The 13623-nt window shown below is 43.9% G+C and overlaps 1 protein-coding gene across 2 annotated transcripts in view; it reads left to right on the top strand.

Annotated features, from left to right (window-relative positions):
* Positions 1 to 2181: 2181 nt before the first annotated feature.
* The window catches only part of SPMIP8 (sperm microtubule inner protein 8), a 211616-nt gene continuing 200174 nt past the window's right edge, over positions 2182 to 13623 (top strand). For both annotated transcript variants that reach the window (XM_086946431.1, XM_086946432.1), the window contains exons 1-3: positions 2182 to 2437; positions 3509 to 3796; positions 9632 to 9693. In XM_086946431.1, coding sequence (XP_086802557.1) covers positions 3592 to 3796; positions 9632 to 9693 — 267 coding nt within the window. In that variant the 5' untranslated portion in view covers positions 2182 to 2437; positions 3509 to 3591. The remainder of the gene's footprint in view (positions 2438 to 3508; positions 3797 to 9631; positions 9694 to 13623) is intronic.

The following is a 13623-nucleotide window of genomic DNA, read 5'->3' as shown; positions in this document are numbered from 1 at the left end:
ATATTTATGAAACCAATCTTTATTCTTGATTGGGCAAAATTGATTCATCAATGATGACGCTGTAAAATGATGACGATCACGTGTTGTTTAGATCGTGAAAAAATTTGTGTTGGTGATTACGTGGCGAGTAATCTCGAGCCGTGGGCAACGCTGTGACTTGGCAGCAATTAATTTGTAATTCAATGCTCTATAGTCCTCACAACGCCTTGGATATGGAAAAACGTGGTCTCTGGAGATGCAACAGCTGATAAGGGTAAGGCTGCTTCACTCTTGCCTATCGTGGTGCTGGTTTGCCTTGTCCAGCGGGGGTTCAGGCGCGTTCCACTCGGGGCGTGTCTGCCTCCTGGGCTGCTTACCATGGTGTGTCTCTTGATGAGATTTGTCGTGCTGGGTCCTGGGCCTCCGAGTCCACGTTTGTGAGGCACTACAGGTTGAATTGTGCCCTGTCTGACCGGACCAATTTTGGTCGTGGGGTGTTGCAAGCAGTGGGGGTTGTGCCTCCACTCTGAGTTCTGTTTGTGCATTTAACTTTTTTTACTTGCTGCACTCCTTTGTGTGTCTGGTCTGTGTTTTGCTGTGTTTGGGTTGCCAAAGGCCTGTTTGGGCGTTGCTTTGGTATGCCTCATGAGTGATGACTGGGTCGAGGACAAGGGACGTAGAGGTAACGCTATGATTACATACGGTAATCCCCATTACTTTTAGTCCTACTCGTCCAAGACCCAGTCATACTTCCCACCCTCCCTCCCTGTCCAGGCCTTTGTTGCTTGGTGTGTCAGGATGTGCTTCTGGTGGTTGGGTCTGATATAGCACCTGGCAGGAGGGGGGTGGAGCCTAAAAGCGTTTCCTGTTTTGTTTCCTGTCTGTGGAATACCTCATGAGTGATGACTGGGTCGAGGACGAGTAGGACTAAGAGTAATGGGGATTACCGTACGTAATCATAGCAACATCTTGTGATGCTGGGCAAATCACTTAATCTCCTTGTGCCTACCATAGGTGAATGTGAATGTGTCCTTAACTGTTGCTTGTGAAAAGCACCGGTGTTGATGGCTAAGTGTCGGTGCTGAGCACCGGAAACCACTGGCTCAAATTAAGCACCTAATCTATTCTCAATTGGAGTTGCCACCTGCTTAGTATTTTCACCACACTGATGGTATTTTTAGGTAAAAACTAATAACAAATACTGGGACGTTCAACAAAATCTGGTATTTTTTCCATTTTGGAATACAAACTTGAAGCAGCAACTACATGAATGAATCCCTTGAAAAAGAATTCAGAGCTGGCTAATTCATCCACAAATGAACAGCGAATCAAAGAAAACAGACATGAAATGTAAAAATTAGAATTTAGAGTATTGCACACAAAACTGTATTTAAGTACTAGCTTCAGAATCTTCCAGAATGTCAAAGCCAGAACAAAATGGCAAATAGTTTTCGATAAGAAAAGTGGCAAGCTTATTCTTCATTGACAAGATATCATCTCGGTTGCTTGTTTATTCCGTTCAGAATACAGGACCAGAAGTACCAGAATACAAAAAGACCATCATTGGAACTACTGGTGTGTTGATCATCCACAGCCAGAGTTCAGCGCTTTGTGGGATCTATTGTTTCTCTGCCAGCCATTACACGACCTGACAGCTACCGAGAGCTCAAGTTTTCTAGTTTCATGACTGTCTAGCAGCTCATCAGGCCGGGTTTTCTTTGCATTCTGGGACTTGTAGTCCTGGATTTTATAATGTGCCAGACAGGACTACAAGCCCCAGAATGCAAGGTAAAACCCTGGACTAGCTGGGCTTCTGGCTCATGGACATAGAAAACGTCAGCATTAGGTTAATCTGGATACTTTTGTTAGTTGTATTGAAATGAACATGACTGACAGCCATAGTCCAAACGTTTGACCCGTTCCCGTTACTTTTAACTGTTTGAGTTAGAATTTCGATTAAGAATGGCGAATGGCGGTAGAATGTTACGCATTTCCCCCTTACTAAAATATTTTACAATACGTGCGCTTCAGGAATGATTTTCGTTTACACTGTTGCTGTTATAGTGTTCCGGTATCTCCGGGGGTTCTGAGTGGAGGAGAACGCTTGAAATGAAAGTATTGTTAACGAACTTCGGTGGGAGGAGCTGTCTCCAAGTTAAACAGTGTGAAAAAATGCGCGTGAGGTAAAGAAAACGTGTCAGTGCAGCGTTTAATGCGTCTGTCACAGAACGACCGGCCCTCCCCCGTGAGGTACACTACAGTACGGCGGAAGTGTACGCTGGACACTTCTTGGGGGGCTAAGCCCCCTGCCTCTTGCCCGAGTAGTAGTGTCCAAGCCCTGAAACGCCGCCATGGTAACAGTTTCTAGAGTTCGCTGCCATGGGAGCCGTACACAGGAGGCGGGGCTTAGGGCTGAATGAAAACGGGGTCGCGTGTCTGAAGGTCCCCGGGGAAACAGGTAACTTGTAGTTTTATCTTCTTCATTGTCTGCGGAAACAGAGAATATGATATCCCACTCTTTCCTTGTTGGCACAGTAGAATCTTCACGGTCAAGCAAGTGCGGGAAAACCTGTTATCATTTTGCGGCCCTTTGCAGAACCTGTTGTCGCTTTCTCTGCACTGTACTGGGACGGGGAGTGACATGTACGTCGTAAAAGTCTGGTGATGTAATGTACAAAGCACTTTCCATACTGCCACCTTTCATTGTACGATACAGTTCGTGATGCCAGTCTTTCCTGTGACGTGGGGTTCTCGGTTTAGGAGAGCTGTGCATTCCGGCACCTCACAACTTTTGGGACAATTGCAGACTCGGGGCACCAGCGACTGTACTAAGTACATAATTAAATACTATTAACATTAAAGTACATGAAATTAAAGAAGCAACATTTAAAATCTGAAACCTTTTCTATATTTGATTTTAAATGAAACAAAATATTTTGGATATGTAAGCATTTGTTTGGTTTATTTATTTGTGTGTATTGTTTTGAGATTCAAATTAAAGAAATTGCTTTGCTGGGGGTCCCTGGTTTTTATTTATAACTCAGTAGGGGTCCCCCGATTCCAGTAATGATTCTGTGGGGGCGTCCACAGAAGTCAAATAGTTGAGAACCTTTGTTGTAGACAATTTAGATTTTGGACCGAGAATTATCATATTCTCTCCAATCTCATGCAGGCTCCTCCCCTTTTCCACCACCTTCGTCCCAGCACACTCCTTCCTCTTTCCTCCTCTTACACTCTTTCATACGTTTATCCAATATATTTGGTAAGAGCCCCCTTTTGTTCCAGACACACAGCTGTTTTCAAAATGTCTGCCTACCATATAGTTTGAAATCTCTTGGGAGACCAAGATGGACTCTTCTTCCACTTGTGCCAAGTGCTGCAGCTGTCCCTAGCCATTCTGTGATGTCATAACAGGATGACATCTTATGAAGGCTGTGTGTGAGAGGACCAACTTGCCTGTAGACAGAAGCCACCCTGTGCACTCTGAATGATTCAAGCTCGCAGTAGCACATTTTGTTCTTTTTCATAGAGCCCAGGAGTCAGGACGCCATATTATCGGGACAGCTGGTCACTGGAGAAAGGAGAATCCATCGCTTTGGGTGATCTGCAAAGATGGCTGAATACCAGGTGGATGGGCGATGGGGACAGTGGGGAGGCAGAGAAAAACTACAGCCCAAGTGCAAGACTCACATGCTCGCTGGGGTGAAAGAGGTGATGTACCACCCGCGCCTGCCCACCATACGACAAATGGAAGCTGATACCCTGGCTGGAAAACTTAGTGACGAGCACTCAAGAACCACTACCTGCTGCACGAAAGGTAAGACAGGCTAATATGGTCCTTGAAGGAGTCAAATAGTGAGGAGAACAGAAGAGAGACCAAGGAAAGAGGGTGGTGCGTAGAAAAATAGAGGCTGAGGTATTCTAAAAGGTTGTAGGAGACAGGTGGTGTGAGGGGAAATGAACAGAAACTTTAGAGCGATGATTGTTTGTATCAAAGTGACCACTATCCACAAGTATATAAAACAATCTTCCTTACTGTCTTTCATCAAGTAGGCACAAAGGTAGCTACACATGTCACCGGGTGCTAGAAGGTTCTTTCTACAGTCTCTTCCCTCAGGTACCATCACCGCACCATCATCAGCCTTATATAGTCTCCTCCTGTATACAGACCCTAGCAGAACTCAACCAAGACACACCTCTTCCTTCCTTAGCAAACACTGCAGGCACGTGGCACAGGTCACGTCTCAGTAGGAACTCCCGGCCTGGTCCTTCAGCATCTTCAACTTTATAACTACTTGTAGAAACAACAATGCATACCTGACTTCCAATCCACAAGACACCACCACCCCACAGGACCACCGCAGCACCAGCTAAGGCCGATCGCACCTCCCTCCTTACGGATATCACTAGACAAAAGAAATGTGTCTTTGAAGAACCACTGCAAGCATAGGACACTCAAACCATTTCTACAGGTATGGCTTCCCCGTTGGAGAGTGGATTAACTCGCCCTCAAACATACAGGTAAGCCTGCACTAAACAACATTCAGAGCAGATTGGGCTATTCCAATTCCTTAAATTCCACCTGGCTGCACAGTGCAGCCCACCTACGCAATCTCCTCATACATTATTGTTCAGCAGCCCACCGCAAACAAAAACACGTTGCATACCTCCAAAAACCCACAAACATTTCCATTACAGAACATCCCATCTTTCACAGCACAGAATAGATTGCAACCCTCTTATATCACCTGATGTCTCGCAGTTCATACACAGAACAGATTACCGTGCAGAAGAGTGTCTTTCAACCCTCCATCCAGAGCACAAGTCATCTGTTAATCTACATACCGCAGGATATGTGCCTCACGCTTCCTACACGCACAGTGCATTAACACTTCTATCACAAGGACCCTTCTGGCCCTCATACAAAAGTGGTATCCCTAAACACACAGCACAAGGTGGCTGTAAACCACGGAGCTCAGCAGAGGGTGTTTCTCAACCTCAATGTTGCACAGGTTGTCTCTTGATGCTCGTGGACTGAACCTCTTTCTACCTCTGAGGCGCGTACAGGGAGAATAGGTGAGAGTGGGAGCGCTGAAGCTGAGAAAGGGGGAGGTAGCAAGAGAAGCCAACCTCGTGTCCACTGCAGAGGGAGCAGTGGAAAAATCATGAAAGGTGTTGCTGAAATACAACAATCCACGGGAGAGGCAAATTAGAGATCCATATTAAGGGAGGAGGCGAGAGGAGACGTACAGCGGGTGGGAGCAGGTGTTACAACTCTTTTCTGGGGTAGGCAACTGGGAGGTGCTGTGAGGATGGATCTGCTGCCCTCATTGGTCAGTATCAAAGATCCTGTGACATGAGGTGGTGGATATGATGAAGACCTGTTTAACAAGGGGATGGCAGCGCAAGTTCTATATGGGTTGTTTCACAAGAGTGCTTTGGTTGTGGTTAACAGGACGTGCAGTGGAAGCTCATCTCTTGGCTAAGTGATTACTGTTCAAGGGTGGGAAGGACTTCTCAGGGTCACCATGTCTGATGAGCAGCTGACTGCTGGGGACAGTGGAAACATGGCAGAGATGGCTTTTGACTCCGCTACGGTGGACTGCTTAGTACAGTTAGAATCATGGGGGAACCCGATATCCCCTCAGGAATCGTTACAACAGGGAACAAAGGATCCCTAGGGATAATGACTGCAAGCAAGTTCCGCTGATTTAGAGAAACCGCTCACATTCAGTGTCTCACTCCATCTCCTTAGCAGGTATGTTGTAAAAAATGTGGGTTCATAAAACAAAAAATTTTGACGAGTGCTCAAACATGCATGTATTCCACATACAATTACAGTATGGAAAACCAAACAAGGGAGTGAGAGCTTGACGAGAAGTACCGTGCCTAGATGGTAACGTCCTTATTCATTATACAATTGTTATTTACAGAAATGAACACATATTGTATAGCTAGTGGCTCTCAGAATGACTGTGTGCACTTGTATACTTAGCTGCCTTTGGTAAGATAACATTTTTATCCTTAGAAAGGAGGACAGTGGGCATCATAAATATGGTATACAAATATAGTAATATTACCCACAATCCTGCGACATAGACAGGAGGTGTTGGTGAAAAATTATACTGCGAACAAAGGAAGCCATGGTGACCAATCATGCTAGAACAAATTCTTATCAAGGGAACGATAACCCGATAGATTTACAAGACTATCTGTTGCTTAATAAATTCCATACACAGGCTTGGCCAATGACTTAAAATATCAAGGCAATAGTGGGAGCTTCATTGTTAAGCCCAGAGTGTCAACTTTAATCACTGCTTCGCAAAACAAAAAGTCTTTAAACGTGCCCAAACTATGCATTCATTCCACATACAATTATAGTTATAAAATGAGGGTAAACGTATAGTGTGAAGTACAGGTTTCAGACGCTGTCAGTACATTAATTATATAAGAGATAAAGTACCCCCTGCCATACATTATAAGGATATTGCAAGTCACCAAGAAGTTCCATAACCATGACCAAAGACTGAGTTCCTTTATACGGGTATGGAACTCTGAGGTGATATGCAATATCCTTATTGTGTACACCAGGGTGTACTTTATCCCATATAATACATGGTCACAACATCACCTTTCCCACAAATCACTTAAAATTTGGTGCGTAGCTCTTACATATGAAAGAAGAAGCATGTTTGTAAACATAAAGGATACAAATAAAACTTCTAGTGCAAAATTAAACACATCAAAATCCTGTTAGATATTTTTTGCACACAGATATTAGAAACAGTTCAATTCAAGTCAGTTTTTTTTTAAATAAATGAAAAGTTGGAGTAGCTCAGAATGTGTATAAACCTGCAGAAATATTCTAGCTCTTCCCAAACTATATAAGGAAAACCAAAAATAACCAGGTTATCGTTGTTTGACATTGCAAGTTTGAAATCTTGATCAGAAGGAAAAAAAGCAGCATTCAGTTTTAGTTGCTAAACAGCTGCTTCAATTATGCGCCGTGACCTCACCTGCCTTTTAGCAGGCTGCTGGAAACAGGCATTGTGTAATAACTTATAATAGTCAAGTTCTGATGTCTTTTCTATATATTTGGAGTCTGGGTGGGTCACAAGTCTCCTATTATAAAGAAATTTAGAGAAATGCGAATATACAGGTGTTACAGAATCCTATTTATTCTACACATTTTATTTACAGACTGTCAGTAATATCCGACACTCATTACTGACATAACAGACACGCTTCTCCATCTCTCTGCCAGACCTCTACTAATTGGTAAGCCTGTCCATGCATGACTACGTTCACAAGTGACTGACTCGTTCACGCTGTGGGACTAGCGACTTAACTAGGCATGGAAGTTTGAGAGAAGTTCCCAAAAGATGAAGGAAACATCAGCAAATTATTCAATAATTGATGTTCTTATAATTCAATAAGGATACTTTATAATGTATTATTTCATGGTTTATTCACCATGGCTATGTTTGCGCTCTGTAGTTTCTTGTGAAATCCTCCTGTTTATGTTACAGAATTGTGGGTAATATTACTAAATACTTCATTTGGATTTACAAGGACCAAAATGTCAACTTACTCTTGACTAGCATTCTATTCTCTATAGCTGTTGTGTAAGCCAACACATATTTCATATGAGCTCAATCCTGTAACTAAGATGTGTATCTTGAATATTTTGACACCTTCTGAGCATTGTACTTCACATATCCATTCCACCCAATTGTGTTGAGGGCCATAGTTTTAGGTTTAAATCGCAGTTATTCACCACAGATCCGAAACACACGATATACAGTTAAGAAATTGAAAACATCTATAATGCAGAGAGCATCTTTTTTACCTGAGATCTCACTGGAAACTAATTTAAACATGTATTATCTTGCTTTGTCTAGTAACTATTGCAACTCTCTCCTACCAAAATATAATTCTGGTTAATCTTCAGGGTTAGAGGCGGAGAAAAAAAACACAAAGTCTATTTAACTGACGTCAATGTCATCAACCTTTATGAACCGCTAAACATAGGTGCAGGGTGATACCAAATATAGACTGTATCACCTCTCAGGTGATTAGTGCACTATAGATATCAACATAACATCCCCGGCCTTCACTTAAGAAGGGTTCAGTTCATATCCCACGGGAGATCAGTAGGACAAATCTAGTTTATCTCAGGCATTTCAGGGCGGAGCTCTATTTCGAGCCTTCTTCACTAATGCAAGAAATGTCTTGGTGGCCTCAGGATCTAGAAAAACAGATACCTTGCCAATGCTTTTAATTGGCCAATCTCAGATCCGAAAAGTGTATTTTCTGAAGCCGCCCAGCATGATGGCCCTCTTCTTTGTCACAAATTTAGTCATAAGCTCCTTTTGTCTGCTATCTGCCAGTTCCAATAAAAGTTATGCAGTGATGTAATTCTCTCTCAAAATCAGGAGTCCCAAGTTCCAACAAGAACTACCATCATTATGAAATGCTAAACCCTACTTTCAAATTACTGCCTTCAGGGAGAACTGAGACACCCCAGGTGGCTTTGGTCTCTTTTAAAAAATAATCCACTTTATTCTTCAGATGTGCCGATGACATGAACACAAAGTCTTGGAATCTAGGTGAAGCCTGTAGAGCTTACTGCAAACTGAACCTCCACTGTAGCAGTCACACTACGTTTAATGTTGTGAAATTCCTGCTCCAGAAACTGAATTCTCTGTTTAACTCACCTACAAGTCATGTACAATCTCCACCTTTAAGAGATGCACCCCGTCCCCAGTTGATCATAAATATCACTCCAGGAACATGAGGGCACAGACTGATGGGAAGAACATCTTCCTTGGTCTCCTAGATTTTTTTTTGGAGCCCCATGGGCTCTTCACATCAAGCATAGCAGTGAGTTCTCCTGCAGGTCTCCTAGTATCCATTTATGCTGGAAGGAACTCGTCTGGCCGATAGGGCAGCGTATTCCCTCTATAGTTTGTGGCAACCCCATATGGCAGATTCCCGCCACCTAGCCATGCCCAGGGCTCGCACCTCACTGTGTGGCAGCTGTTGGGCCCAAGGTTGCCTGTTCCCATTGTATGGCCGCTGCAGGCCCAGGGCTTCGGACTACCTTCCTTTCCTGCCCTGCTTCAGGTGATCGACTGCAGAGAGTAGGTCTGAGGCCAGACCTGTACCCAAGTCTCGGTCATATATGCATCCATCTTTGAGCTCGGCAAGCTCCGACCTCTACTATAGTCCTATATGGAATACATTTGTTTTTTGAGCAGTCTTGAACCCTGTTTGATTTGCAGACCTAAACTATTTTTCAGTATGTATTGGTCTGGAGATACGTTCTTGGTTGAAATCATTATCCTTAGGGATCCTCTGGCTTTGTACTGTTTTACTGACTAGGGTCAAGGGTGTCTTGATCAGTCTGAACAGGATCCTATCTACCAGTAGCGAGAGATGATCTCCAAGGGTCCTTTAGTCTGCTGAATGACTGAACATTTCTGTCTGTTGATAGGAGGAGAGAGCACCCTTTGACTCTTTAGAAATGGCTGGTGATGAGAGAATGATCTGGTTAAGATGAGACAACCCTTGTCTCCTGGTGGCTGAAGTCTCTTGGGAGCGCATGCCTATCCACTGTGACCTCCCTGACTGTCGCTTCTGTTTCCTGCAGAGGATTTTGAACGCTCGTCTTTCACCGTTCTTGATGCTCCCAAACGGCGCTTCGCTTCCCAGGTGAGTCACATGTGTTGGCCATGAGTAATATTGGCCCTGTAGATCATTCCAAGACACAAGGGAAATATTTATGTTTAAGTATTTGACCAAAGAAAGGCAGTTATATTTTATTTTAGCTTAAGCTGCTCAAATGTTTCTTTTTTTGTCTTTTTCTGAGGAAGCAAATGAGAGTTAGTTTGGGAGGAAGAGTGAGAGACTAAAAGGACATTAATTGTTCTAACCCCTTCACAGCTAGGCCTCCCCCTTATTCCCCCAATATAGATAGCAATTTCATGAACTGGAAACAAAGCCGCTTTCTTAGCCATCTAATTGGCAAATATATTACTTCTAGACACTGCAGATTACTGGTGAGCAGTACCTTGAACAATGGCAATTTTACATGGAAGCATAAGAATTCCTGACAAGTTTTTCATAAATGCCCTGTTTTTAGTGCTGGTTTCTCCAGAAGTCCTGGGCCGCATGTGCACCAAAGAGTAACAAGTTCAGCTACTTGAGCAGAGTGGACCTGAGGCAATTGTTAACTCTTATCTCACTATACGATTTAGATTCAGTGTCTCCAACACCAAGTTTCTTGACATTTCTATGATGTGATTCATCCACATAATAGACAAGTTCACTGGTGGGTAAAGGGGCATCAGACAGATCAGTCATGGAGTTACCTAAATATTCAGTAACAAATAAGCAATCTTGAGGCTCACAATCCGGTGCAATGGGCTTAATAGAAGACAGGGTCAGGGCTGGCAACAGACTAGATTGATGTGAGAGACCGAGAGTAGCAATATTCATATTGGGGCAATCATGCAATGAGTTTTGATGGTGTGGAGTAGGGCGGTTACAGAATCAGGAATAGCAACTCTTAAGGTGGAACCCAGAACAATATTTTTGGAAGGGTCAAAAGTCACAGGCAGCACGGATGCAGCAATGGACATCTGGATTTCGCTGGCACTTTTGTAAAAATCGCGGCATTTTTACAAAAGTGCTGATTTCGCAGCAAACCGCGAAATCGCAAAATCCTGGAGGGTCTGTTTAATAATGTTTGGTCAATGCCCCAGTTTTTTATTTTTTCCACAATCTTGGACGGGCCACTCTATGGAATGCTGTTTGAAAATTGATGTATGCTAGATACAAAGCCCTTCCTTTTTTGCCAGCGTGGATTCGATCAGGTGGGTCATACAGACCAAGTTGTCTTCAATGTGACAACCCTTTTGAAAGCCTGTTTGTGTGTGTGTGGGATCAGTTTGCGCTGATTTACCCAGTTCGTTGGTTCTTGTAATAGTATACTGGCATAGCACTTCCCTTCTACATCTAAGAGCGCGATCATCCGGTAGTTTTCAGGGTTGGTTCAAGAGCCATTTTTAGGTCTCGCTGAGTCAGCACATGCGCTGCTCTGCAAGACATTTTGTAAGCAGGTTTAAAAAGTGCTGCTAGCAAAGGCTTGGGCACCAGCTTGCGATTACGCGCACAAGTGCGCGCCTCGCCCCGCCTCTCCAATGCAATGCGCCTCGCTCCACTCCTCCCCGACCAGTTCCTGCCATCGGACAATTAAATGCTGCTTAAAAGTGCTTTCACGCACAGCACGCACGCACACAACTCCCTCCACCTCTCTCTCTCCCGTTGCTGCCCCCATCTGTGCATTCCGTGCAGCCAATGCTTGTTCTCTTTCGTTTCCCTCTACTTTTCTTCCCCTTTCCCTACCGACATGAGAACTGCTGCTTGGAGACAGCAAGGAAACTTCTCTCTCTCAACTCCCACATGCTATACTAGTTCCTTACTTGTCATTCCAGCCCTCCTCCTGATTGCCGCCCTTCTTCTTCGGACTATCCACTGCATGACAAAATCCAGGTAAAGGGTGTTTTCCAGCTCTGTTTACCTCCCCACTCATTGCTGTCCTCATGCTTGACCCCTTTTGTCATTTATTAAATCAGATCTTTTTTGGGAGTGATGGTCTTTTCCGTAGTTTACACAGCTTGTTTTATAAGCACTTTGCTGATGAGTGTAACTCAGCAGGCTCTGAAGAGGATAGTGAGTGCATGCAGGATCACTATCGAAGGTACAGGGAATTTAGGGACAACAATGCTGAGGATGATCACTGCTTCTGCTCAACTGACCACAAAACGTATTAAGACACTGTTACAGCACAACATATTGGGGTGGTCGCTGGCAACTGTAGTCACTGAAGTCGGTCTACCTCAGAACTGTCCTTGGGGAGCACTCTCCATGCGTTGGGTATCTCTTCCGTGCAGGCCCTGGGCTCTGCCCATCCAATTTTACAAGTAGCCTGAAGCCCTGTATGCCCACTGCATAAGCCTAGATGACTTTCTTTAAATAGCATAGAAAGAAGCAGGTGCTCAGTAGCTTTTCAGCGGGCCCAATGCAGACAGCCCCACTGCAAATGTGTGGAAGTCAGTGCCAGAGCATGCTTGGTAGCCCTCAGTTCCAACTGATTCACATCTGAGCCCACTGGTAGAAATTTTAGTGCTGTGTGTGGGTCCAAATCAGAAGCCCAGGCTCCCCACTCTTTTAGCAGAGACGCTACCTTTAACTTCACCCTTTCCAATTTGCTACTTGTTGGGGTGGAGTTGGAGGCTTGTCAACTCCATCCCAACCTGTGAAAGTATAGGAAGGGTGTGGTTAAATTAGATGTTGCTCGGTGCTTTAGTCCTCCTTCAATCAGTGACACTATAGGGGCAGGGCTGGTAGATGTGTGAATGGGACCCTAGATAACAATGTCAACTGCACTAGCCCTGGTTCTGGTGCCTAGCGCAAGGAATGTAGTCAGCTGCTGTGAAGTTCAGACGATGCACTGTATTGCACTTGCTAGCTGAACATTTAAGAAAAAATAATAAATCACGTAATAACAAGTTTGCAATATAAAGGAGGCTACATTGAAGTCCATTCACTGACCTCGAACTCTCAGTGATGTTGTTTTTTTGTTTGTCAGATGCTTGTGTTCATCATTAGAACATGAATATTGTCTCCCCTGCTTGTGCACGGTCTTTTTCTTCCCGATAGTGTATACATACTGTTTATAATAATGTATCCTAGTCCAGTAAACTCCTCTGGGAAGCCAAGGGCTATAGGACCCTTTATAACCGTCGATCAACTGTCAACTTGTTACTGTTTTGAGACGCATGGCGTCCCTTAAACCTTTTCAGAAGGCCCTCTACCTGGGTACGATGCGCTGCATTAAATAACAAGCATTGGCATAGCCAATATGTCTCGCTTTTGGGACCTTTAAGTATTTAGTTATGCAGAACAATATCCTTTGTGCAACAACATCAACTATTGCATGGCTAAACACTTATAAGGGACCAAAAGCGAGCCCTATTGGCTATGCCAATTCTTGTTATGTATTGGGACAAGGAGGGTGCTCCTCATTACTCAGGAATGCTTCCTCACGATCTATACACCCAAAATAAAGCCGCCATGATTGCTGCCCATTTTCATGCCATCTCTTTATGCACTATGTATGTGATGCCGTTTGGGCCGGACGCCCCTCCAGATCGCATTTTTTTAATGATGTGCATCATTTGGTCAGGGGTTATTTCAATTGGTTCGTTTGATTGGTTTTGTGACCCCATGTTTCTTGATTCATAGTTACTATCCCACATGTTATGATTTTCTCGTTCATCACTAGGTGGCTCCACATAGTGTGCTTTTATGTAATTTTCCCAATCTATGAGCGAAATGTTGATTACTGTTGGTCGCTGATTTGGTCTAAAACATTTATTCATCCAGATCCAAAATTGCTTCTGGTCTCTTGACTTTAACATTTTATGTGCTTTTTCCCAGCGTTTCTCTTCCATCATTCTCTTGTAGGTGAATCTTGCTTTCCTATAGTCCCGGCGGGTTGCTGAGACCTTTGCCTGTAATGATCTATGTTCAGTACTGTCGTTAGTGGCTTTGCGCATGATATTATTTAAAATGTGT

The sequence above is a fragment of the Lissotriton vulgaris genome, chromosome 12 (genome assembly GCF_964263255.1).
Source record: "Lissotriton vulgaris chromosome 12, aLisVul1.2, whole genome shotgun sequence".
In the NCBI taxonomy this organism is placed as follows: Eukaryota; Metazoa; Chordata; class Amphibia; order Caudata; family Salamandridae; genus Lissotriton; species Lissotriton vulgaris.
The sequence above is the reverse complement of the archived record's forward strand: the minus strand, read 5'-3'. Positions and strand labels throughout refer to the sequence as shown.